General features: G+C 46.1%; 1 protein-coding gene across 2 annotated transcripts in view; it reads right to left on the bottom strand.

Annotated features, from left to right (window-relative positions):
• The window catches only part of VIT (vitrin), a 123,561-nt gene that overhangs the window by 35,887 nt on the left and 62,677 nt on the right, over positions 1–24,997 (bottom strand). The window contains 2 exon segments of one of the 2 annotated variants that reach the window (NM_173971.2): positions 13,984–14,175; positions 19,955–20,032. In NM_173971.2, the coding sequence (NP_776396.1) occupies positions 13,984–14,175; positions 19,955–20,032 (270 nt within the window). 2 annotated transcript variants of the gene reach the window in all.

Below are 24,997 nucleotides of genomic sequence, written 5' to 3'. Positions count from 1 at the left end.
CTTCCCCAATTTTGAACCAGTCCAGTGTTCCAATGCAACCCACTAACCTGCTTCAATAACATCTCTACCAAGTGAGTGGCTGGCAGGTGCTTGAATACCTCCAGAGACAGGGAACTCATTACTTTAGCAGCAACAAAAATAGAGCATATCTTCTTGGACTACTGAGACTTTGAGAAAACTTTTCTTTATGCCAATCTGAAACCTTTATCCACCATCCATCCATCTGTTCTTCATCACACTTAATCACATGTGTGCATTCAGTCATGTCCAATTCTTTGTGACCCTATGGACTACAGACTGCCAGGATCCTCTTTCCATGGAATTTTCCAGGCAAGAATACTGAAGTGGGTTGCCATTTCCTCCTGCGGGGGATCTTCCTGACCCAGGGATTGAACTCGCATCTCCTGCATTGCAGGCAGTTTCTTTACTGCTGAGCCATCAGGAAAGCCCCATCACACTTAATATGCACCCCAAATATGCCCATTATCATTCCAGGTACATTTGCCTCATCCATCTATTTGTGTTTCTTTCCTTGGAACCACACAGAACAAATCTGACCCCTTCAGGGGGTAGGCAGTCCCCTCATTTCCTGAGGCCCTGCTTCTCCCCACGTGCCTGAAGCAGAATGGATCAAAGCAGCAAATGCCCTTCACCGCACACCTGTGCTGATGCAGTGGCAGGGGTGGTCAGGAAGTGAACATTCTTATCCCATAGTCCCTGATCTTTTGGGGGGAGTATGTCTGCAAGGGACTTAAGGGGCAGCAAAACATGTTAGGAAGCCCTCTAAGGACACCCACATGGCTATTTTTCTCCTCCTTCCCACCCCCTCCTCCCACCTTCAGCTCACAAGGCGGAGAGCGTAACCAACTGTTTCATTTCTTAAAGACCATCAGCGTTCCAGCACACTTCAATTAGCACACTCAGATGAAGTGATATTCTCCTTTACATGATTCAGTGATGCCAGGCTATTGTGAAAGGCAAGTTTGTGCTCTTGTAGATTCTGGGTTCATGGTGAAAAGTGAGTTTAATTTGACTCAGCCATTAACCAGGTGTAGGACCTTGAGCAAGTCACATACCCTCCATGAACTGCAATTTCTTTTTGAGGAATATTAGCAGTTTGTGTGGGCTGATCTCCAAGTTCAAAATATTTATGATCTATATGTTTAAGTATTCAGCTTCTTTAGCCTCATTATTCTATCGCCACCTACTGGCAAAACTATGCACTTTGCCCTTTTCCTTTAAAAAAAAAAGAAAAAAAGTGTGGGTGACACCTCAGTTTTTGGCTCAGGCTTTCAGCACCCTTGGGTGTGAGGAAATTAGAATGCTGGGTGCTCTGTTACTTTAGTAGGAGATGAACAGTTTTCTGACATGAAGTAATGAAGCGATGGGACCGGATGCTATGATCTTCGTTTTTTGAATGTTGAGTTTTAAGTCAGCTTTTTCACTCTCCTCTTTCCCCCCGCATGAAGGATTTCCAAGTCTCTTACTCTGTCCTGGAGGCCTGTCCTCTATCTGTGTCACTTTAATTTGTTTGGGAAAAGTTTGAACCAAATCACTTTCACCCAAAAGCTGAAGGCTGAAAAAATATTTGGACAGCTCAGACTTGGTGCTTTGAGCTTGGTGGTGATGAGAAGGAGATTTGTGAGAATGTTTGGGTTCTGGTGTCGAGGTCAAGGGCATGGTGTGGGGGCAAACAGAAGACTATCCCGAGTCTACCAAAGAGCTGGGGGCCTGAGGGGCTTGCCTACCTTCTCTGACTTTCAGTTTTCTCCTGTGTAAAACTGGGGGCACAGGACTTGTTCTGCCCTGCCTCACGTGAAGACTGTTGTTGTTTAGTCGCTAGGTCGTGTCCACCTGTTTGCGACCCCATGGACTGAGGCCTGCCAGGCTCCTCTGTTCATGAGATTTCCCAGGCAAGAATACTGGAGTGGGTTACCATTTCCTCCTCCAGGGGATCTTCTTAACCCAGGGATCGAACCCGTGTCTTTTGCTTGACAGTTGGATTCTCTGCCACTGGCCCACCTGGGAAGCCCTCATATGAAGATAAATGTCTATAAAATCACTCCAAAAAGGGTAAAAGGCACTTGTAAAGAAACAGCTAATAATTTTTGTGACAGTCCTGGCTCCGTCATCGTATAGATACAGTCAGCGTCTATGGGAGGTATTGGTCTTGAACACGCACTGACCAAGCCCCATGTGAGCATCAGAATAACCCTGCGGGTCAGGGACAGCCGTGATCCCACTTTACAGGTGAGAAAGCTGACACGGGGAGTGGCAGAGCAGAGTGCTAGACCCAGGCGGTGGGCTCTCTCTGTGATAGTCACTGCCTGTTTATGACGGGAGGCATCATTGTTGCTTCCGATTCTCAGGGTTCTGGGGGTGAGGGATGCACCACAGAGAAGCCAGGCCTGGAATGTCACATGAAGAACGAGGGCCCAGAACATTCCTGGTTTAAAATCCATGGCGGCCTTTGCACTGGTTACGGCTCCTACTGTTCCCTGAATGTCTGGAGTTTACCAGCCTGGGATCCAATGGGAGTCATGACAATGGCCCTTAGGGCTCTCAAGTTTTATGGGACAGACCCACAGGTGGCCCCTCAGTCCCGGCTTCTCCCCAGGGACTTCCACTGCAGTCTTTAGCAGGAGGCCGTCAGTCTGAGGGGCAGCAGCCCCTGGAGCCAGGGGACTCTGCACACCTCCCTTCCAGGGCCTGGCCTCGTGCCAGCAACTCCACATTTGAGGGTGATTGGAGAAGGCTGGGGACAGTCAGAGGTCCTGGGCGTGGGCATCAGGCCAGCAAAACATCCGCAGTCTTGTGTTTACAGATGGGTTCCCCTCCAAAGCTCTGCGTGGGACATTTGTCTGGGAGCTGGCAACCTCTTCTCATGCGAACGACATCAACTCTGCGGTTAGGTTTCCAGGCCAGTGAAGCTTATCTGATCAAACAGAGCTCAGGGTACCGTGAAGCTACCTTGGATGGTTCCAAGGAAAAGTCCCTGAGTTCTAGCCTCAATCTTGCTGAGTGTACACCCCTCCCTCCCCTGGGGGCACAGCAGGAGCAGCCAGGCCAGCCAGAGTGGACTTAGAGGGTCCTGGTCAGGGGGAAAGGGTATGCCTGTGGGGGCGGGGGGAGGAGGTGGCCTCACTGATGAGCCTGGAGGTGGGGAGTATGGGACCTGGCAAGACAGAAGTTCCAGCCCCAGAATATTAGAATCTGAAAACATCTGAGTCGTCTTTTAGTTCTAACACATAGCACAATGTCTCAGTACATTTTTTTTTTTTTTTAAATTAACAGTTCCCCTGCCATGGAGGTGGTGGCTTAAACTGGGGACATGTCAAGTTACATCTGTGAGCAGAAGGCATGGTGCGAGGAGGAAGCAGGACTCACTCACGGTCCTAAGTTCGGGGTCCTGTGCAGGAGAGGATGAAATATTAAGGCCGATGGCCATACTATTAGGTCTGTACATAGCCGCCTGTGTCTGTTAATGCATTGCCCTCAACACGGATGGGGTATTTTGTGGGGCTCAGGAGATTCCATCCCATGTGATATAATTTTATCAGTGACTGGGGAGGAGACGGGTGGCGTATTGATCAATTTGGTGGATGACAGAGAAGGAAGGCCAGTTGATGATGATGGAAGGCTAGTTAATACATTCAGTGACAGAATTGAGATTCAGGAAGACTGCAGCACACTAAACTAAGGGAGGGTTTAACAGAGTGAAGTGTGATATTCTAAGAGGGGGCAAAAGCTCAGCTGCACCAGGACAGCATTGGGGTGACCTGCTTCTCTAGAAATACGTGAGAAAAAGCCCTGGGAACCTGAGCAATTGCCAGTTCAGTAGGAGATGAGCTGATGAGGAGACAAAGCCTCCCCCACATGGAACTTGGGATGTTTTCAAGGAACCAGAGTATTTAGAGCGAGAGAGGCAGTTCCCTGGCACAGCCCTCGAGGCAGCGTGTCCTGCTCTGAGTCACCACCAACAGACTGAGGTTTAGCTGGAGGGAGTGCTGCCGAGTCACGTAAGGACCTGTTGGAGGTTTGAGAGAAATTTGTCCCAGAAAAGACGAGATGCAAAGGAGGACATGAAGGCTACTTTCATATACTTGAAAGACTCTCAAATTTATTCTCTTAACAAATACCGAAGATCCCCAAAGATGTGATGGTTACATCTATTATTGCTTTTGCTCATATTAGAAATTAAAACTGTGTATCCTCTCATTTAAAACAGACTATCCATTTATTTCACTATTCATTCACTTAAAAATAACAACAGACCTATTTATTCTATTTTAACATTTTATAATGGAAATAACTGCTTCCTAAAACAAAAGAATTCAATGGGAAGAGTGGCAGATCTCTCCAGTGTCTGATATAGTAGAAGACAGCTCAAATCTGATGTCAGTTCCTTCAGTCCATCTGTGGTGATATGTCATTTTTGTTGAAGAGTTTGAAGAAAATCTGGCCTCAGTTATAGAGGGAGCGACGAGAGGGCCTCACAGAGGTCCTGAAAGCAAAGTTCTTGGACCACAAAATAAGAAGTAGTAGTTTAGACACGTTAGGAGCAACCAGGCTTAAGTTCTAGACAGTACATCCAACAGTGGGCCTGGGAAGCTCTGGGCCCCTCACATACAGTTATCCTGCACAGGCAAAGGCTTCCCTGGTGGCTCAGTGCTAAAGAATTTGCCTGCCAGTATGGGAGACGTGGGTTTGATTCTTGGATTGGGAAGATCCCCTGGAGAAGGAAATGGGAACTTACTCCAATATTCTTGCCTGGGAAATCCCACGAACAGACAAGACTGGTGGGCCATGGGTTCAAAAAGAGTCAGACACGACTGAGTGACTAAACAACAGAAAAACACAGGGCAAGGCCTCTGTCTGCCACGTCACAAGGGATTCATTTGGTGGGAAATCAGATCAGATCCACTTTGTTTTATTTTTTCAATGTGGCATTAAGTAAATATTTTAATGGGCTGTGATTACAGGACAGAAATCACTAAAGTACATAGAAGGTTAAAAGACTTCTGAACTAATCTGAAACACCAACACATAAAAGACCGAAAATGGGTAGGACGAGAAAACTGGAGGGAGTTACAGTCCCTGATCTGGCTACCGTGCACTTTGAAACGGCGTCATTGCTGTGCTGTTCATTACAAACATACAGACCAGAGGCACTTATACAGTTCTTCCCAATTCTATGATCTGAGGATTTTCTAGCTGGGAAGTTGGCTGACTATCTGATATGCATGATTTTATCGGAAGTGAGAGCCAGGTGAAGATCCTGTGTGCCAGTGGCTCCCCTATCTGCAGGAGCTAGCTCCGGGCTTTGAGATTTGTGCAGGCCTGAGCACCAGAGCCTCTTGATGAAAGTGAAAGAGGAGAGTGAGAAAGTTGGCTTAAAGCTCAACATTCAGAAAATGAAGATCATGGCATCCGGTCCCATCACTTCATGGCAAATAGACTTTACTTTTTTGGGCTCCAAAATCACTGCAGATGGTGACTGCAGCCATGAAATTAAAAGATGCTTACTCCTTGGAAGGAAAGTTATGTCCAACCTAGATAGCATATTGAAAAGCAGAGACATTACTTTGCCAACAAATGTCCGTCTAGTCAAGGCTACAGTTTTTCCTGTGGTCATGTATGGATGTGAGAGTTGGACTGTGAAAAAAGCTGAATGCCGAAGAATTGATGCTTTTGAACTGTGGTGTTGGAGAAGACTCCTGAGAGTCCCTTGGACTGCAAGGAGATCCAACCAGTCCATTCTGAAGATCAGCCCTGGGATTTCTTTGGAAGGAATGATGCTAAAGCTGAAACTCCAGTACTTTGGGCACCTCATGCAAAGAGTTGACTCACTGGAAAAGACTCTGATGCTGGGAGGGATTGGGGGGCAGGAGGAGAAGGGGATGACAGAGGATGAGATGGCTGGATGGCATCACTGACTCGATGGACGTGAGTCTGAGTGAACTCTGGGAGTTAGTGATGGACAGGGAGGCCTGACGTGCTGCGATTCATGGGGTTGCAAAGAGTCGGACACGACTGAGCGGCTGAACTGAACTGAACTGAGCAACTGAACTGAACTGAGTACCTCGGGCGAGCAGAAGCCCCAAGAGCACCCTGCCTTGGGAGGGTCTGAGTGCTCAGAGCCAAGTTGCAGAGTGATAGTGGAGTGGGAAAAGCAGTGGAAAAGAGTAGGATTTGAGGGAGAAAGGAGCTGGGACCATCAGTGTGGTCAGTGAGATGGAGTCTTAGTTACTAGGAGCACAAAGAGAATGGATGAGAAAGGGAGACTCAGGGCTGGAGACTCAGGCAGTAAGGCTATAAAAGGTTATGAAAAGGGAATGGGATCAAGTGCTAAAAAACAGTCTTGGGTTGTTGGGCAGGAAGAAACAGGAGCCAGAAGTTCAAAGCTGGGCATGACCTGCAGGTGAGCTGCAGGGGCCAGCACTGCGTGGGAGACAGTGTTTGTAGGTGCAGCAGCGCGAGGGCGGTAAGCAGCCGGCAGCCTTGCCAGGTTTCTGGCTTCAGAGACTCCTGCTGTTGGATACCCCAGGGGGTGGGATTAGACAGGATCAGCTGATTAACATGCAATCAACAATCTGTTTTCTTCTCTTATTTTGCCCCCTGATGAAAGCGCCCCTCATTCAGATTTTCCTTGGAAGTCAGCCTTCCTCTCTGTGGTTGGCTCTACTTTGGGGGTTGCAGAGAAGGCCAACAGCCCTAAGGAAAACTGTGCCCATGCTTGGCTGCCTGAATGACTAATCTCCCGGGCCTGTTAAGGTCTAAAGTGGCTTCGGTGTCCTTGGCCTGCCCAGAGATCTGATTCTTAAGCCTTTTGTCCTGAACATCAGCATGTACGTTGGCAAAGAGGCAATTGGGAAGCCATAGAAGCTCTCAGTCCTATCCAGGGGACTCCTTGGAGCCCCTGCTCCCATCTGGCACCAAAGCAAAACAGAATCTGCAGTCTCAAGGAATCTTTTAACGTGGAGGACAGGTACCTCTCGCAAGAGAAAGGCCGGGACTCTTCTTCCTTGTGTGCCGAGGCTGTAAAGGAAGCTGTTAAGTCTGTCAGCTCATGGCCCAGGCCCCAGGCAGAGTTTGTGGAAAGCAGCTAACCGGGCTAGATTCTCCTTTCTCATCTCTGCAGGACGCAACAGCCTCTCAGAGAAAAAAACTTGTGTCATGTGTCTGCATCCCCAGTTCCTGGGCCAAACCTTGACGGGATGCACACAGAAGTGAAAAAAAGGAGCCAGGGAGTGTCATGATTCATAGGAGAATTGCTGGAGGAGAAAGAATGATTTCTGTTCCCCGTGTCACAGAAGTACTTGAGCAAAATTGGCTCTGCCCTTTCCTGGGAAATGATAAAGGCGTCTTTGACCCAAGTTCCTCAAGGGTAAACCCCAGAGAGTATCCCTTTTCAAGTTTATAAGAGCCTAGTCACTGAATCCTTAGGAATTTCTATTACAACCTCCAAAAAAATTGCCTCAAGGGAGTGGCGCTTTGCTTATTTAATGGCTTCCTTACAAGTTGGGCCCTTGAGCAGAATCTTTTGTTGACATATCTGGTTTAATGATTTCTGTTCAAATCTGAGTCAAATGACAAGGATTTGGAAAGACAACCTCCACGTAAGCAAGCTTAACTTCCTCCAGTAGCTAGAAAGGTGAGTTTAGGTTCTCACCTGGATTAGCTTGGGGGCTATTTTGGCTGTTAATATAGGCGGTGGCTCAGATGGTAGAGTCTGCCTGCAATGCAGGAGACCAGGGTTTGATCCCTGGCTTGGGAAGATCCCTGAGAGAAGGAAATGGCAACCCACTCCAGTATTTTTGCCTGGAGAATTCCAGGGACAGAAGAGACTGATGGGCTACAGTCCACAGGATCGAAAAGAGTTGGACATGACTGAGTGAAAAGATTTTTTGATTTGTAGGTGGTGGTGGACCAGAGATCTGTAATAACATTTGAGTGGCCAGAGCATGAATTTGAATTTAACTCTTCTCATTCTTTCCATGATTCATACTAGCAAGATATTACCAAGGTGAGAACAAAAGTAAAGCTTTGTCCTTGGGTGGCCTGAATCTGCTCTGGAGGAGGCATTGAAGTGGGGAGCAGGGGAAGGATTTAACTCAAAACACTGACTGAAAACTCCAGGTAACAGTAGCCCTTGCACTCCACAGCTGTCAAAGCATCTTTTACTTAAATGCCATATTTCTTTATACTTCATTATTTTTATAATAATTCAGCTGTGCCTCTCCCGAGGGAGTTACAGTAATTCCTCAATAGAAATGTCACTTAACATTTAGCAGTTTGCTTAAACTGCATTAACATGGTATTGATGCAAATAGCATTAGCTTTCAGTCATTTTTAAGGGTACACAATGGGTTATCCTTAATTACTCTGTGGGAGAATCGAATACATTTCAGCATTCATTATTCACTGGGCAATTTTTCTGAAGCAAGGTTTTTAAAAGGGCAGAGAGAGATGGGAGATTCTGTAAAGAGAGCTGCAAAGTCTGTTTTAGGGGGGAAAGGGACCACATAAAAACTGGCTGAGGGAAAGAACCAAGTTTCATGGAAGGGGAGAGATAAGAGGTCATGGGAAAACACCTGTTTTTCTTAGAATCAAATTTATCCACCATAACTTTTCATTCCTTTTGTCTTTGTTCCAAATGTTGTTGTTATTGTTCAGTCACTAAGTTGTGTCTGACACTTTGTGACCCCCATGGACTGCAGCACGCCAGTCTTCCCTGTCCTTCACTATCTCCCAGAGTTTGCTCAAACCCATATCCATTGAGTCGGTGATGCCATCCGACCATCTCATCCTCTGTCGCCCCCTTCTCCTCTTACCCTCAATCTTTCACAGCATCAGGGGCTTTTCCAACGAGTCCGTTCTTTGCTTCAGGTGGCCAAAGTGTTGGAGTTTCAGCTTCAGCATCAGTCCTTCCAATGAATATTCAGGACTGATTTCCTTTAGGATTGACTGGTTTGATCTCCTTGCTGTCCAAGGGACTCAAAAGTCTTCTCTAACACCATAGTTCAAAGGTGTCAATTCTTCAGTGCTCAGCCTTCTTTATGGTCCAACTCTTACATCCATACATGGCTACTGCTACTGCTGCTGCTAAGTCACTTCAGTCGTGTCTGACTCTGTGTGACCCCATAGACAGCAGCCCACCAGGTTCCCCCGTCCCTGGGACTCTCCAGGCAAGAACACTGGAGTGGGTTGCCATTTCCTTCTCCAATGCATGAGAGTGAAAAGTGAAAGTGAAGCCGCTCAGTCATGTCCAACTCTTAGCAACCCCATGGACTGCAGCCCACCAGGCTCCTCCATCCATGGGATTTTCCAGGCAAGAGTACTGGAGTGGGGTGCCATTGCCTTTTCCACATGGCTACTGCTGCTGCTGCTAAGTCGCTTCAGTCGTGTCTGACTCTGTGCAACCCCATAGACAGCAGCCCACCAGGCTCCTCTGTCGCTGGGATTCTCCAGGCAAGAACACTAGAGTGGGTTGCCATTTCCTTCTCCAATGCATGAAAGTGAAAAGTGAAGTCGCTCAGTTGTGCCCGACTCTTAGCGACCCCATGGACTGCAGCCTACCAGGCTCCTCCGTCCATGGGATTTTCCAGGCAGGAGTACTAGAGTGGGTTGCCATTCAAACCATAGCTTGGGCTATATGGACCTTTGTTGGCAAAGTGATGTCTCTGCTTTCTTGTTCCAATTATTTGGACACAAACTCAAAATAGCTCTGTTTTCTAATTATAAAGTGAACACGTGCTCACGATCAACATATCCACTGTGGGTAGTACAGAATCATCTGCAATCCCTCTATCCAGCAGTGGCTGGTTTATAATTTTGGTATACAGTGTTCTATTCCTTTTTCTATGCACATATTCTCATGTGCAAAACATAATTATAACACATGAGATTGGTAGCCATCCTGTTTTGTAGCCTGCTTCTTTGACTTAACAAGCTGTCACAGACCAATCTTGTCAGGAAGTATGCATATTTTAATAGCTGCATAGTGACTTTTTAACCATTCTGACAATGGACAATTAAATTGTCTCCACTTATTTTTCTATCATGAACAACATCTATGTCCAGGCTTCTTTTGACTTTGGCTGATAATTACCTTAGGATATATTCCTGTAAGTGCAGGAAATGCTGGGTCATTTCTCCACACTGTTACCCAAACTGTGTTTTATCAATTTCCAATGTGAATTGGTGAAAACTGACACCTTATTGTTTACTTTAAGTGTATTTGATTCCTGGTGAACATCTGTTATATTTATTGGCTATTTGTAGTTCTTCCTCCATGGCCTGCCCAGTCATAACCTTCACCGATCTTTCTTTTGGAATGTTTGTCTTACTGTTTTATGACTGGATTTTAAGAAAAATCTCCTCCTGATACTTTAAGGAAGATAAACATTCAGAGATGAGATACATGTTGGTGAGAATGGAAATTGCACGTGGAAGGGTCAGGCTTTTACAGATGCTGGTTCCTTCCCCTCCCAGGTTTCACCACTTCTTCCTTAGCGGACCTTGGTCAGCGGGTGGCTTGCAGTAGAAACGTGTGTCACCGGCCCTTCCACCAGGTGGCGCTCCGCTCCTCTCTGGGGTTTACCCTTTAGTGTAGACACATCTAATGATGTGTTAGATTAGCTGAGGCATCCCGGGCACTTCTTGAGATAAACCTGACCGGAAAACAATGCCGGGCAAAGCCACACTCTACCTTCCAAGCCGCAGTAGATTCAGCGGACCCTGCAGCTGGACCTAAGGCATCGTCCATTGTTTCCAGAGCCCTTTCCTCAGCATAACGCTGGACCTGGTTCTCCAGGCTGCCCCCTCTGGTCCTGGGAAGCAGCACTCTGACTGCCTGGCTCCGCTAGGTGCCGACATTCCTACCCCACCGGCCTCTCACATGAACAGTCTCGCCTCTGCTCTGAGTCACTGTCGCTCTAGGTCTTGGCTCCCCGAAGAAGCCCCAGCCTTCTCTTGTTCTGTACTCCTCTCTGTCTTGCTGCTGCTGCTAAGTCACTTCAGTCGTGTCCGACTCTGTGTGACCCCATAGACGGCAGCCCACCAGGCTCCCCCGCCCCTGGGATTCTCCAGGCAAGAACACTGGAGTGGGTCTCTGTCTTGTTAGGTTTGCACAATTGCGGGTCAGTTAAGAGGCTGAGATGTGACGTTGGTGTCCAGCCCCATCTTCCTGGGAGTCCTACAACCTGCATCAGCGTCTCTTCATGAGCTGAGAGAGCCGCTTTCTTTTCTTGCTGCAAAGTTTCGACTCTGCTGGACTCCCTCCCATGCCTGTGTCCTGTCTGAAAGGCAGCTCTTGAGCTCATCTGAGAGCAAAGATGACTCCGAGACCCCCAAAAGCAGGCTGCTCCTGCTCTGCCTCACACATCTTAGGTGTCCTGCTGCAGGGGTCTTGGGGGATCTTGGTAGGATATCTTCACCGACGTGGCGCAAGACCCTGGAATGGCGCCTGACACACAATGGGCACTCAAGAAACGCTTTTGAATGAATACGTGAATTAGGCTTTGCTTCAGTGCCCCACCCACAGTCACTTCTAGAATCTTTTGACTACAGTCACATATACGAAAGGAAAAAAATTCACTTAAATGCATCCATCGTGACTCACTTGTCCATCAGCAGGAGAGTTGCTCTCATAATTTAATAGAATAATTTCAGCTATTTGAAGAAATAAGTTATCTATATATTAAATATGACTTGGTACAGTTGGGCTGAAATATCACAGCGAATGTCTACAGCCAAGCATTAGGATAGGCATTCACGAGAGTAGATTGGTGGTTATCTAGGGCCAGTGGGGGAGCCCTTTAGGGGGACGTGGTGAGTGACTGTCAGTGAATGTGGGGTTTCTTTTTGAGGTGACGAAAATGTTTTAGAACTGACTGTGGTGATGGTCACACTGCTTTGAGTACACTGAAAATCATTGAACTGAATATTTTAAATGAGTGAATTGTACGGTAGGCAAAAAGTATCTCAAGAAGGCTGTTATTAAAAAAAAAAAAAGACATAGGTATTCAAACATGAATCTTCACTCTTCTTCATTCCTACGGAAAATCTTTTGAGTAAACTATTCACGTTTTAAAAAGTCCTCTCTTCCTGTCTCCCTCCCCAGTTTGGCTCCTCTCGTAGCAATTAGGGCACAGGCTACACAGAGCGCTTACCCTGGGTATTTGTCTAGGAGGCTGTGGGGCAGCACGGACGTGGGTGCTGGACCGGGATGAAGCACAAACTGATGGGCTGCGAGGCCGCTGCCCAAAGCTTGTGTCCCCAAGCCAGGAATAAGGAAGCTTTGCCAGGCTGGGAGCCACTGCTTCAAGTTGCTTGAGGTTTTCCACAAGCAAAGGCCCAACTTGTAACAGGATTTCCAAGCTCCCAGTGTAGCAAAGTAAATATGCCCCAGGCTAAATTATATGTGTTATGTAAAAATTGCCATCCTCTAAGGAGACACCAGGAGCAAGCAACTCACTCAGCTACTCACAAGTCTGTAAAAGAATCAAGATGATGGGGTAGTGTGTTAATATATTTCAGAAATGATTTTTGTGGTATTTTTATTTGGGGACTTTATGTTATAGCTTCTTCTGTGAGCCGTGCATCGGATGGAATAATAATATTTCCTATTTTATAGAACTGTTGGGAAGATTAAAATAATGTGTGCAGGGCTCCTGGCACAGGGAGAGAATGGACTGTGCATTCTGTAATTGTTTATTACTAATCAGAGCAGGAGTTGGCTGTGTCTAGACCCTCTAATCTTGTCACCATGTCCAGGCAGGTCAAGGCCTCAGCTTCTGTGCCACATCGTTAGTGCCTTGGGTGTTTGTTCACGGTGGAGATGCCTCCTATCGCTGGGGCAGGGGGCGGGGGAGTGTCACGGGAGGGCTGGCGGCTGGTCGTGGAGCCCGGCTCTGCTGCTTCCCATCAGTGTGACTGGGGGCCAGTTTCTTCTCCAATACGATGAATTAATCAAATTAGAAGCACTGTATCTGCTTTATAGGGTTGTTTTGAAGATTTAGTAGGCTAATATTTGTCAGGGGCTTACAAGAGTGTCTAGCACACTGAAAGTGCTTGGACTTGTTGAATAGAAAGATGGCTAGAGAGCCGGGCTCCGACAGAGAAGAGGGAAGGGCCATGGTATGTGGCGGTGATGTTTGGAGGCTGGAGGTGAGGCTGAAAAGACCCAGTCCTGGGCACTTCCTCCTAGAAGCAAAAAGTGATGCCAGGTGGGAGATATTTAGAAGTAGCTGAGACACAGCGACACCCGCTCTGTGGAATTTCCTACCCTCTTGCCAGAGGACCTTTAGAAATGAGATAGATGCTCACTGCCCAGGGTGCCTCACATGGAAGACTGTGTAAAGCCGTTGTTTGGATTATCCAATGGGCTCCTAAGGTCGTGTTTGATGTAATACCAAGATTAATTCCATAAACTGGACTTTGGTAAAACCTAAAACATGACTTAAGAAATGGATATAAGTGGTAAGACAAAAAGCAGTCAGAAAAGAAAGAAAAACTTGAGCTATCTGACTTTTCCTAAAGGGATTCTTTTTTGTCGTTGCTTGCTTCTAATATTTGAAGACTTCCAGGAGTATTCAGTTTGTCCCTTAAAACCCAACAGTGTTTACACAGAAATCTATTAGCCCTCCAACTGAGCTTTTGGAGAAATGGAGATTTTGTGATGGGAAAGTTTCACGTAATATCCTACTTTCCAAAGTATGATTAACAGCAGTCCTATTTTCAAATCTGTATTAAGTCCTTCTACATAGTTTGCTTAGCTTTTAGTTCAGTTTTGAATTATCATGAGCTCAATTTACCCCTTCAGTATGGGAAGACACGGCACACACCCCCGGCCCAGGTCTCAGGAGTTCTTCCCTTACCCAGCTCAAAACTCCATACACAGGCATTCAGAGAGGCTGTTGACCCTAAAAACCCAGTCTCCCACTTTTCTAGCACACGGCAGCATACAGTCTACCTACTGACCCAGGTCCTTGCTTCTCTGGCCCGCGGGCTGTGGTCGGAGGCCGCTGGCGGTGGAGCCTGCAGATGGGGAGGGCTTTGGCAAGGTGGTGTGGGTGGCCTCAATGGCAGTGGTCCCCGGCGCCTGTGTCACAGTGACCGGCTGTGCTGCTGTCCCTGGAACTGGTGGGCTCTGATCTGCTCTTGCTGTCTCCCCTGTAAGAAAGTGGAATTGCACTGGGGCTCACAGAATAGCTGGTAGGCTGTTCAGGACAGAAATAAGTAGTTCTTGAACACTAGCCATGAGCAAAGTCCTATGCTAGCTGCTGTGGAGGCACGTACAATCTGGGTGGAGGAATAAGCCGATGAATGAACCAAAGATGAAGTAATGATAAAATATTTAAAAGGCAGCTCAAAACAATAGCAACCTAAACGAGGCTGAACACGATTAATCATGAAATTAATTTGCCGCACACCAGAAGCAATGGTTCATGGATATATACGCTGTTTCAGTGAGTGTTGGCCTAGAGGTAGGGGGTGCTTCCAGGGCTTTCATTGTTTTAGAGAATGTGTCTTAGACGTTTTGGTTTTGGTTCATGGCTAGGCGACTAACTCCTCTAGGTCCCAGTTTCCTCATCTATAAAATGGGGTAACAGAACTAATCAGATGGTAAAGACCATCTCGTTTCTCCTTCTAAACGTTACTCCTCATCCACATGTGATGATTTAGATTGCTTCCACGATTTTCGATAATCTGAATTTATTATGAATTATTTATGAATTTATAATTTATTATGAATTATTTATCTGAATTATTTATGTTGAGGGCATGGGGGGCAAGCGGCCCACTGGGCCTTGGGGTTGTATAGAGAACCACGTGTCTGCGTCAGAAGGAAACATCACATGGTCCCCAAAGTGAACAGCACCCGAGTCCTGGGAGGGAACAGCAGCCACCCTCATGGCCTGCTGGACCCCATGGCAGGTGTGCCGTTCTACATCTGTGCGTCTGTATTAGTTTCCTGGGGATGCTATAACTAATTACCTTAAACTCGGTGGCCTAAAACAACAGGAATGTAGTCCCTCAGAGTTCTGGAGGCAGAAAGCTGGAATCAGCATCACTGGGCTGACCTCCGTCCAGAAGCTCAAAGGTAGAATCTGCTTCTTGCCTCTTCTGTTTCCTGCTGGCAGTGGCATTGCTTGACGTGACACCCCGCCAGTCTTCAAGGCCGGCACCCTCCGTTCTCACTCTGCTCTACTTTCATGCGGCCTTCTCTTCTCTGTGTGTTAAATCTCCCTCTCCGTGTGATTGCATTGTCTCCCTGACAACCCTGCTCTCAGACAGTCTAGGATCACCACCACGCCCCACCCCCGCCATCTAAAGATCCTTAACTTAATCATATCAGCACGGCCTCCCAGCTTTTTTGCCCCTACCCGTTTCTTGCGGTGTAAGAAGACATCTGCAGATTCCAGGATTAGGATACGGATATCTTTTCGGGGGTTGTTTTTTCAGCCTATGACAGCATCCCAGCTCTAGCCGTAACTCTGCTTAAGGATGAAGCAGCTTTGGTACACAGAACAGCATGCCAAGGGGGTAGGATCTGAGATAGGAAGCTCTATGCTCTGTGGGAACACCCAGCCTCCTCTTGGACATGGTGCTGCGTGCTGGGCCATGTCAGACTGCAGCCCTGTCCAGACGAGCAGGCAAACGTGAGGTGGGGTCGGGTGTTCAGACCCACTGCCCAGCAATGGTACTTGCCAGTTTCCCCACCTTGACACTGTCACCTCCTGTGGGAGGCAGAGCATTGACCTGGGAGCACAGGTCAGCACAGAACACCCTGGAACTGGGCTGGAGTTTGGCCATCCTGTTTGCTCTTGCAGGCGCTAGCCTGGCAGGGCAGGAAGCAGATCCCGCATTTACCCTGATGCTTGCTAGCAGTTGGTCGTCTTTAAATCCGCCTGGAGACTGTGCCAGACTAATTGCTAAAGAGCTGGCAGCGGCCTCAGGGGTTCAGCCAGTCTTCACGCCATCCTTGGGCAAAACTAAACCTGAGTGATTTATGGCGTTTCCATTACTCTAAAGGAACTGAGCTTTCATAACAAGTCCTAGGGAAGTTTCTAATTTCTCCAAAGTACTCCTCTGTTATACCCTCTGGTAAAAGCTACCAGGCATTAATGCCTCTTTAGGGAGACACAGGCTCAGGTTCATACAGGGAAAAGCCATTTAACAGAATCACTCGTATATTTTATGAAATAGGATATATTGCTGATTTGGAGAGAAATCTATAAATAAACTGACAGTACATTGTACTTGCAAATTATTAATTAAAGCACAATTAATTAAATTAAAAGAAAAACTTACTTGAAAATAGTGAATATTTTTGCCACTTTAAACTCATTAGATACTAAGAATCTGGATTATCTTTTTCTCATACCATTGGCTAATTCTGAGGTTGCCAACCTGCTTCCCTGCCAGTCTGCCTTTGCTGATATTGATTTTCTAGATAGCAAATGAAATATCCTGTGGACAGCCGTTTATGTTACTTTCTTAGAACACAGATATTTTCAAGCATAAATAAATTCAACCAACAGAGCCTTCTCCTTGGTCTTTCACACTCTTCCATGGAAGACCTAGTCATTTTTGCCTGCTCTCCTTCAAGGAATAGAGCTGTCTCTAAGAGGGAGATGGAGAAAATACCCCAAATGATTCCAGGTCCTTATTGAATATAATGCCTGGTGTGACACCAAGTGAATTCTTCATGAGACCAGGTTCCTTTTGAGAAATTTGAAATAAAACTACTAAAAAATAGTTTCTTTGTACAACTTCAAGTATATGGAAGCTTAGGCTTTTTTCAAAGATTTTCATGGGAAAACATTTCAAAACTTCCCTCAGACTCTTGACATATTATTCTTTGGACAAGGTCAAGAATAGCTCCAGATTCAACTGCACCAAGGGGTCCCCCAGCTGCCTATACCTGGACATCATTAGGATTGCAATGGGGGTGATCCAGGGCTCTATTCACAGAGATTCTGATCCACTGAGCTAGGGTGGGCCCGGAAACCTGATTGGAGAAGCATAGCCAGCTCCAGGTGCCTGGACTTTTGGCCCCAGCCCTCACCAGCCTGGCCACGAGGCTTTCTCCAGTCTTCTGAGCCTGGCTCCCTTTGCTGTAAAGTGGGGATGGTCAGACCTACTTGGGGGGCTGTTGTCACAGTTAGAGATCACGTCTATAAGGGGGCTTCACAGTGCTTGTCACACGGTAGACTTTTGATAAATGACAGCAGCTGACATCATCGTGATACACCTGCCCCTCCCCCAGGGGAGGGTTGCTTGAGGGGATCATCCCAACCTGGTTATCTGTTCACTCACATTCTAGGAGAGGTCAGGAAGCATCTTGTTAGGGGCGGGTTGGGACCTGAGCAGCTGCTGGCCTGTGCATCTCCAGTTCCCCCTCTTGCTTCTGTTTCTGAAGGAATTTTATCACCAAAGAAAGAGTGGCAACCAAGGGGCCACCCTTTTTACTGTTCTCACTGGATTTTTTTTGAATTGTTGAGACTCACTGCATGGTGGGACTGTCACTTGAAAGAGAGGTTCGTCTAATTTTGAGGCTGGATAAGACCCCAGTATCTCTTTTACGCTGGAATCCTTACAGCTGAGCTCAGAGTCTGCCACCAAATGTGCTCAACACATGGTTACTGAATGACTGAATGAGTGAATTTAATTTTTCAGACTCAGGCAACTCTGGATGGTATTGTGATAAGAGGCTGATAGTGAGAAATGGAGATGGTGTCATGGGAGATATGGTGATGGGAGATATGGCTTTTGCTAGTTTTAAGTGTGCATAGCAGCACTGGAATTCCCTGCTTGTCCAGTGGTTAGGACTTGGTGCTTTTACTGCCAAGGATCCAGGTTCAATCCCTAGCTGGGGAACTAAGATCCCACAAGCAGGATGGTATGGCCAAAAAATATATGTATGTAGCAGCACAGTGTGAGAAGGCGCCAGCTCCTCCACATTCCTCCTGGTAGTCAGTGAGTCAGGTCTGCTGGGTGGGCGGTGCTAAGCTGGCCACAGTGCAGGGGCAGATAGAGAAGTTTTGGAAATAGTCTCTGCTACGCAGGACTTAGAAACCAGCTGATCTGGCCATCTAAGTCACCAGTGGTTGTGATTGGTTTCTCTCCCCTCCACTGTCTCTCCCCTCACCCTGACCCACTTCAGGGGGATGCCCTTACAGTTTTAGTGTTGTCAAGGCCCATTAGAGTGGCACCCTTGGGGAAGGTGCTGAAACATATCTGAAATGGGGGTGTCCTGGCGCTCTGCCTCAGGGGTGGGACAGGTGTCTGGCACAGTCACAGGACAGGGTGTGGGAATCTGTCCAGATTCTGGCCATGGCGCAGTGCAGAAGCCAGAAGGCCCCAGGCCCCGCTTTCTTCCCCGCTTTCTGCATGAGGAGAGGTGTCACTGAACTTCCCACGGGTGGGGCCGTGCTGGCAGAACTGTGCTGTCGGTGGCCCCACCAGACCCAGGCCCCTCAGCAGAAGGACTCGAAGAAGGGGAGGCGTCCGAGGCCACCTCTGGGGGAGAGCAGCGTGCAGGGTAAGATGTTCCCTCCCTCCCTTCATGCTTTGTCCTCTCCCCAGGCCCACAGCAGAAGGGGACAGGGGACATCTCAGAAATGGTCCATGGGGTGCCACCCTCTGCTTGTGGGAGGCATTAAGGAAGAGTTGATTCTGTGCAGTTAAACAAACAAAAACAGGTCTAGATTACTGGAATAATTAAGAAGTCATTAAAGATATTATTGGAGAGTAATTGGGGCTGGGAATGAAAAACATCCTCTATTTGAATAATAAGTGCCTCAAGTCAGGATTCTTTATATACACTATAATTGGCAGAAAAAAATACAGGATAACAGTGTAGAGAGGGCTTTTGGAGCCAGACTGACTGGACTTGATTCTCAGCTCGGCTACTTCCTTGCTGTGTGGCAAAGGGCAAGTTACTAAATTTCTTTGGTGCTGCGATTTCCTCAAACTCTTAAGTTAGGGCTAAGAATAGTATTAGTACACATCTGTGGTGTTGCTGGGGTGATCAAATACAAAGATCAGGTAAATGTTCCAATGATCTTGGAACAATGCCTGGCACACAGCAAAAGCTCAATAAATGCTAGCTAGCTTATAGTGCCTATTTTAAAACCATATTCACTTTATGGACATGAACAAAGTCAGCTAGCCTGTCAAGTTTCTGGTGGTTGCTGTTCAGAAGCTCAGTAGTATCCAGCTCCTGCAGCACATCAGGCTTTCCTATTCTTCACTATTTCTGTTTCTTCATTATTTCAAGTTTCTGGAAGTAATGTTAAATCCCACCATAAAACAACTCACAGCGTCTCTTTGATGAGAAATCAAAGTATTACCCCACCCCCGACGCCCCCCACCCCTGGCGAAAGGACAGGAATGCATAGCACAGTTATTGCTTTTACACAGGAAGCCAGAAAAATGTATTTTCCTAGCCTGAGTTCTCTCTGTACCCCTTTAGTGGTTCACAGGAAGCTGGGGTGGCACAACCTCACAGACGGCATAGTTTTGGCTGCTGTCGTTGAGATTAGTGGCTTGCTATTGTCACAGAAGCCACATCACCTTCTTTGCTTCCCTTCATTTCATACCTAAGTAGAGACAGTCTTTTCCCTTTCAGTCACCAGGGAACGTTTCCACACAGAATGTCATGTCATCTTCTAAAGCAGCAATACAATAAATTCAAGGCAACAGTCATTCTGAACAAAAATGACACCAACACAGAGATAATCTCGGAATTGCAAAAACAAAAAATAAAGCCTCACTCTTCGGCCCATTGATTTCTGTGCCCGCATTTCTGGCATCTGTTAAAATATTACTGGAGTCAGTGGAGCTTGACTGGTTAAGATGCTAATTTCCACCCTATCTTCTAAAACACAGAATTGCCTGATTACAAAATCAGAAGATTTAGATGAAATCACACGTGGACACTTGCCTGCTTTGGCAGCTGGGCTTTTAGATGATGAATATGTAAGAGACGATGGGTAGGTTACACCCTTTTGGGGTTTACCTTCTGTAAAAAGGAAAAAAAAAAAACTATTTATTTCTGGAGCCAGAGATTTTAGATGGTTGCATCCTGGTAAGTTGATTCCCTCCTTCTGATTTGTTTCTCTTGAGTTTAATGAAATCAGTCAGTCTCCACCCCCCTCCCGTCCTTTGCTGAATTGTTGATTACAGTGAGAAAGTCAAGTGGCATTATGTTTTTCTGTATTGCCTGTGTTTTATTAATATTAGAAAGGAAGCCATAACATCTTCATGACTCAGAATTAACATGAGCAGCCCTTATTTGCTTGTGAAGATGTGACCTGGAGGTGAAGTTTTCATATGTGTGACTGAATGTTGAACCAGGTCAGTAGCTGAAAATCCTCCCTATCCTGGACACGAGAGCTCCGGTGGCCGACTGGCTGTGCATGAACAACTACCTCTCACTTTCGTGGACCCTGTGGGACCCATTTGAATTCCACAGCACTGGAGAAACTTGAAAGTAGGTAAATAGAGATCAGCCTTGGAAATAGCCATTTGTTGCCCACCCAGGGAGTGAAAGTTTAGAGAAGGAATGCTAATGTGTATCAGGGAAATGGTGGAGGCATAAACAAGAAAGATGACTGGGGTTGGGTAGGCAAGTCTCAAGCCTGGTGTGACTGAACGAGCCTGTGAAGACTGCTGCCCGTGGTGGTGCTCTGCTAGGGAGTTAGCCTGAAGTTCCACCAGGGAGCCTCATTCCAAGGAAATGGAAACTGTCAGTAGAACACAAGCCCCCCTGAGGAAGGCAGTTGGTCTCATTGGTGGCTGTTAAGTCCCCAGGGCCTGGAGCAGTGTCTGGGATGTAGTAGATGCTCATTAAGTACAACTGAGGAATTACCTTAGTGCTTAGATCTCTGTTCCCTGGTAGCTCACACAGTAAGAAATCTGTCCTGAATGCAGAAGACCCAGGTTTAACCCTTGGCTTGAGAAGATCCCCTGGAGAAGGGAATGGCAACCCACTCCAGTATTCTTGCCTGGAGAATTCCATGGACAGAGGAGCCTGGTAGGCTGCAGTTCATGGGAGTCACATAGAGTTGGACATGACTGAGTGACGAACACTTTCGTTAGATCTCTGTTAAAATTTAAATACACTTGGAAGGGGTCTCACCTGTTATGTGATATTTCTGCTTGATAATGAAAGCATTTTTAACTCTCAACCCAAGGGAATATTTTTATAGGATGGGCTTGGAGAGGAGACGGTATAGAGTGTCAAATAGGAGATGGGCAGTGGAACAGAATCTAGTGCCTGAGTTCACCAAAGGTCCTTCTGGCGCAAGGAACAGCAAGAGTCATGAGGTAGAATGGGTAACAGGGTCTCAGGAAGGGTTTGGGATTGAGAGCAAGAAAATCTAGGTTTCTGTTTCTATTTTACCAATGATTAACTGCCTCAATCTCTAAGACTCTTGGTGTTTGTTTGTTTGTTTTAATTCAGAAAATATGGATAATAATATGGACCAACTTACTATACAACATTGTAGGGATCTGAAGAAAAAAAAAAATAGTTAAGATGTTTTGGAACCATACATCACCATAGAGATGCAAAGAAGTTCTCCTGGTGTTAGCTAGGAATGTCACTCAAGGTGAGAAAGAGGCATGTGTTTGGGCTCAGGGGAGTTACTTCCTCTCGTGAACGCCCGCCTGGAGCAGGGCTGGGCACCCTGGTTTGGCCCTGCTCCAGGTGGACAGTGTGTGCTGTGCTAAGTCACCGTTTTGCCTTTGCGACCCCGTGAACTGTAGCCCACCAGGCTCCTCTGTCCATGGGATTCTCCAGGCAAGAATACTGGAGTGGGTTGCCATGCTCTCCTCCAGGGGATCTTTCTGACTCAGGGATCAAACCTGTGTCTCTTGCGTCTCTTACTTTTTCCACATTGGCAGGCGGGTTCTTCCCACTAGCACGAACTGTGAAGCCCAGGTGGACAGTGAGTGGGGCTATTTCAGACCCAAGGAGGGTGCCTTGGTGAGGCCTCACTTTATCCATAGCAAACGCCACAGGGACACCGGCTCCTCAGTTTCCTAGTCTTCTCACATCTAAAACCCTGTGATTCTCTCTGTTTCTATTCAGAAGGAAAAGGGACCTGAGCTCAGCTTTCTGAAATGTGGATCAGAGGACAAACAGGCAGTATTAGGAGGTCCCTCTCTGACCTTTCCCATCTCTGAACTGTGGAAGGACTGTGCTGAACAAAAAGACACAACCCGTCTCCTGCCCCCTCCTAGCCCGCCAAAGTGAATTAATTAAAAGTGCATAGCAACATGTGACAATTGGAAATAAAAGCCTAGAGAAAGGTCACGAAGCCATCTGAACCTTCAGAAGAGGACTCTGACATGATCCAGCAAAACCCACTGGCCGTGAGCCGCTGGACAGTGGGTGAGCAAGCCATGGCCGCTGTCAGCTGAGACCCTTACGTGGCATTGTGCTCTCCAGACTCATTCACTGGTAGTCACTGCAGAGCACATATGCTTGTTATCAATGGCAAAACGTGTTTCTGGTTAAACGTCACTAGTGGAATGAGATGACACAGCAGTTGAGAGTTACAGGGAATAACACAGCAGATTGATTTTCATTAAAAAAATCCAAAACATCTCTACTCTCATGGAATTAATTTTTCTTTTGAACCTCTATTAGGATTCTTGGATTGCAGGCTAAGCACCGAAGACTGAAACCCTCTTATTCCCCCGGGAGCTACTTGGTAAACACCAGTGTGGAGATTATACTTCTAGGACTGGCAAATTTGTATTCTAGACCTTAGTATTTTCATATGGCCCCTGTTTTGTTATGAGTAAAGCTCACAGCACTATGATTAGTGACCTCCCACTACCTGACGTAGAAACTGGTGTAGTTTGAACCCTGGGTGTGCAGAATTCCACATGTAAGAGGAAACAGAGATTGCTCGAGTGAGAAGATCTGATTGTAGTCCTACTAAAATTATGATCAAAGGACAGTAGAGGCTGGGACATGGGGCATGTAAAGGCACAAAACTCCCACCCAGGTTGGAAGGCCTGCTGTATTATGAGACATTTTCTCTTCCTGCTTTAGCCGGCATTCCACAGGGGGTGACTTCTCAGGAGAGTCATATGGCTCCTGATTTCGTGGGGAATCCCAGAAACATTTGTTAGGATGTATTTAAAATCCTGCAGTGCCTCTTTAGAGAAAATGAGAGATTCAAGGCCCAGTGCAGAGTAAACAGTACAAGGTGAAGGACAGAGCTCTGTCTTGCGCTCAAACACTGATGAGGCGTGTCAAAAGCTGGAAGGGCTCCCAGGGGCCAAACCTGGAAAATGTGAGCATCAAAAAGAATGATGATGATATAGTCTATAACATGTTGTATTTTAAAAAATTATCTGTATGTCCACCATGCACTTGGAAAAATAGTTGTGTGTGGGGGGCGGTGGGGAGGGCTCATTTCTTTATGTAAGAACACTAGCTAATAAATGTGGAAGAATAAGGACAATTTTTCAATTTCTGACTTTACTTTTGCTACGGCAAGGATCACTGATGGATGTTAAAACCACTGGGTGAATTTTGGGTTGGGGGGACAAGCTGTTCATGCTGTTTTGAAGTATCATCCTACAGATTGCTATTAATTACAAAGTATCTTTTACCATGGAGAGATATTATAAAGTATCCAAGTTATCAAATTAAGCATCACCAACAAATGGACAAAATGACATTATGTGTCTCCTTATGACCATTTATGATACTACACCATGGATATGCTATGTTACTATCTATGCAGTATCTTTGCCAAAATATTTAACCTGAACCCAAGCATGAGGCAATAGCCAGACCTGTTTATGGTCCAGATTGTGGAACGTAGTACTAGATGACTGGCTGAGACTTCAAAAATATCATCGCAGGACTTCCCTGGTGGTCCAGTGGTTAAGAACCCGCCTGCCAATACAGAGGACAGGGGTTCGATCCCTGGTCTAGGGACATGGCATAGACCAACTAGGCCCGTGTACCACAACTATTGAGCCCACATGCCCTACAGCCTGTGCTCTGCCACAAGAGAAGCGACCGCAAGGAGAATCCCATGCGCTGCAACGAAGACCCAGCACAGACAAAAATAAAGTTAAAAAAAAAAATGTCATCGCTACTCATGACCAAAAATGGAAGTGTGGTGCTAGACAGGTCTAGATTAAAGGAAACCAAAAAAAAATAAATAAATAAATAAAGGAAACCAAATAGACACGACAAGGAAATACGATGGGTGATCTGTGATTGTAGATCCACCCCCTAACAGAAGAAGAAATTATTGTAAAGAATATTTTGGGTATAGTTGGATATAATTGAATAAGACTATTTCTTATTTTTCATATTTATTAATATTCATTAACATTATTGTAGCAATGCTAATTTTTTTAGGCATTGTACTGTGGTTATTTAGGAAAACGCTTCTGTTCTTACCAGATGTGTGCTGAAGTATTAAGGGATAATTGTCATCATGCTGGTGGCTTCCTTTCACACAGTTCAAGCAAAATATAAATAGATAGATAAAGCAAGTGTAGCAAAATATTACCAATTGGTGTATCTGAGTGAAGGGTATTCATTGTACTATCTTTTCATTTTCGCATAAACTTAAAAGTTTTCAAAATAAAAGGTTAGGTTGGGAAAATTAACAAAAATAAATAGGGGAACAGGCAGGTCATGATAATACAGAGATACTTGGTTAGCTTTTTACTATGAAGTCACACTAGCCATTAGGTCATTGATATTACCTCTTTGGAAGAGGGCAAAAAAAAAAAATAAAAAAGTGAAAATAATTATCTATAAAATCCTATGGAGCCAGATAGTGAGAACTGATTAACAGCGAAACAATTAGTCTTAAAAAAGAAATCTCAAATATAGTTGTAGCTCAGTTCTCTAAAAGCCTGTCCCTATCTATTCATTTACCAGACTTCTCAAGGAATAAGCTAGAAATGAGGAACATTTGGCATAACTAAAGGAGTAACTCAA

The sequence above is a fragment of the Bos taurus genome, chromosome 11, assembly GCF_002263795.3.
Source record: "Bos taurus isolate L1 Dominette 01449 registration number 42190680 breed Hereford chromosome 11, ARS-UCD2.0, whole genome shotgun sequence".
Lineage (NCBI taxonomy): Eukaryota > Metazoa > Chordata > Mammalia > Artiodactyla > Bovidae > Bos > Bos taurus.
This window is presented reverse-complemented; position numbering and strand designations above follow the sequence as displayed.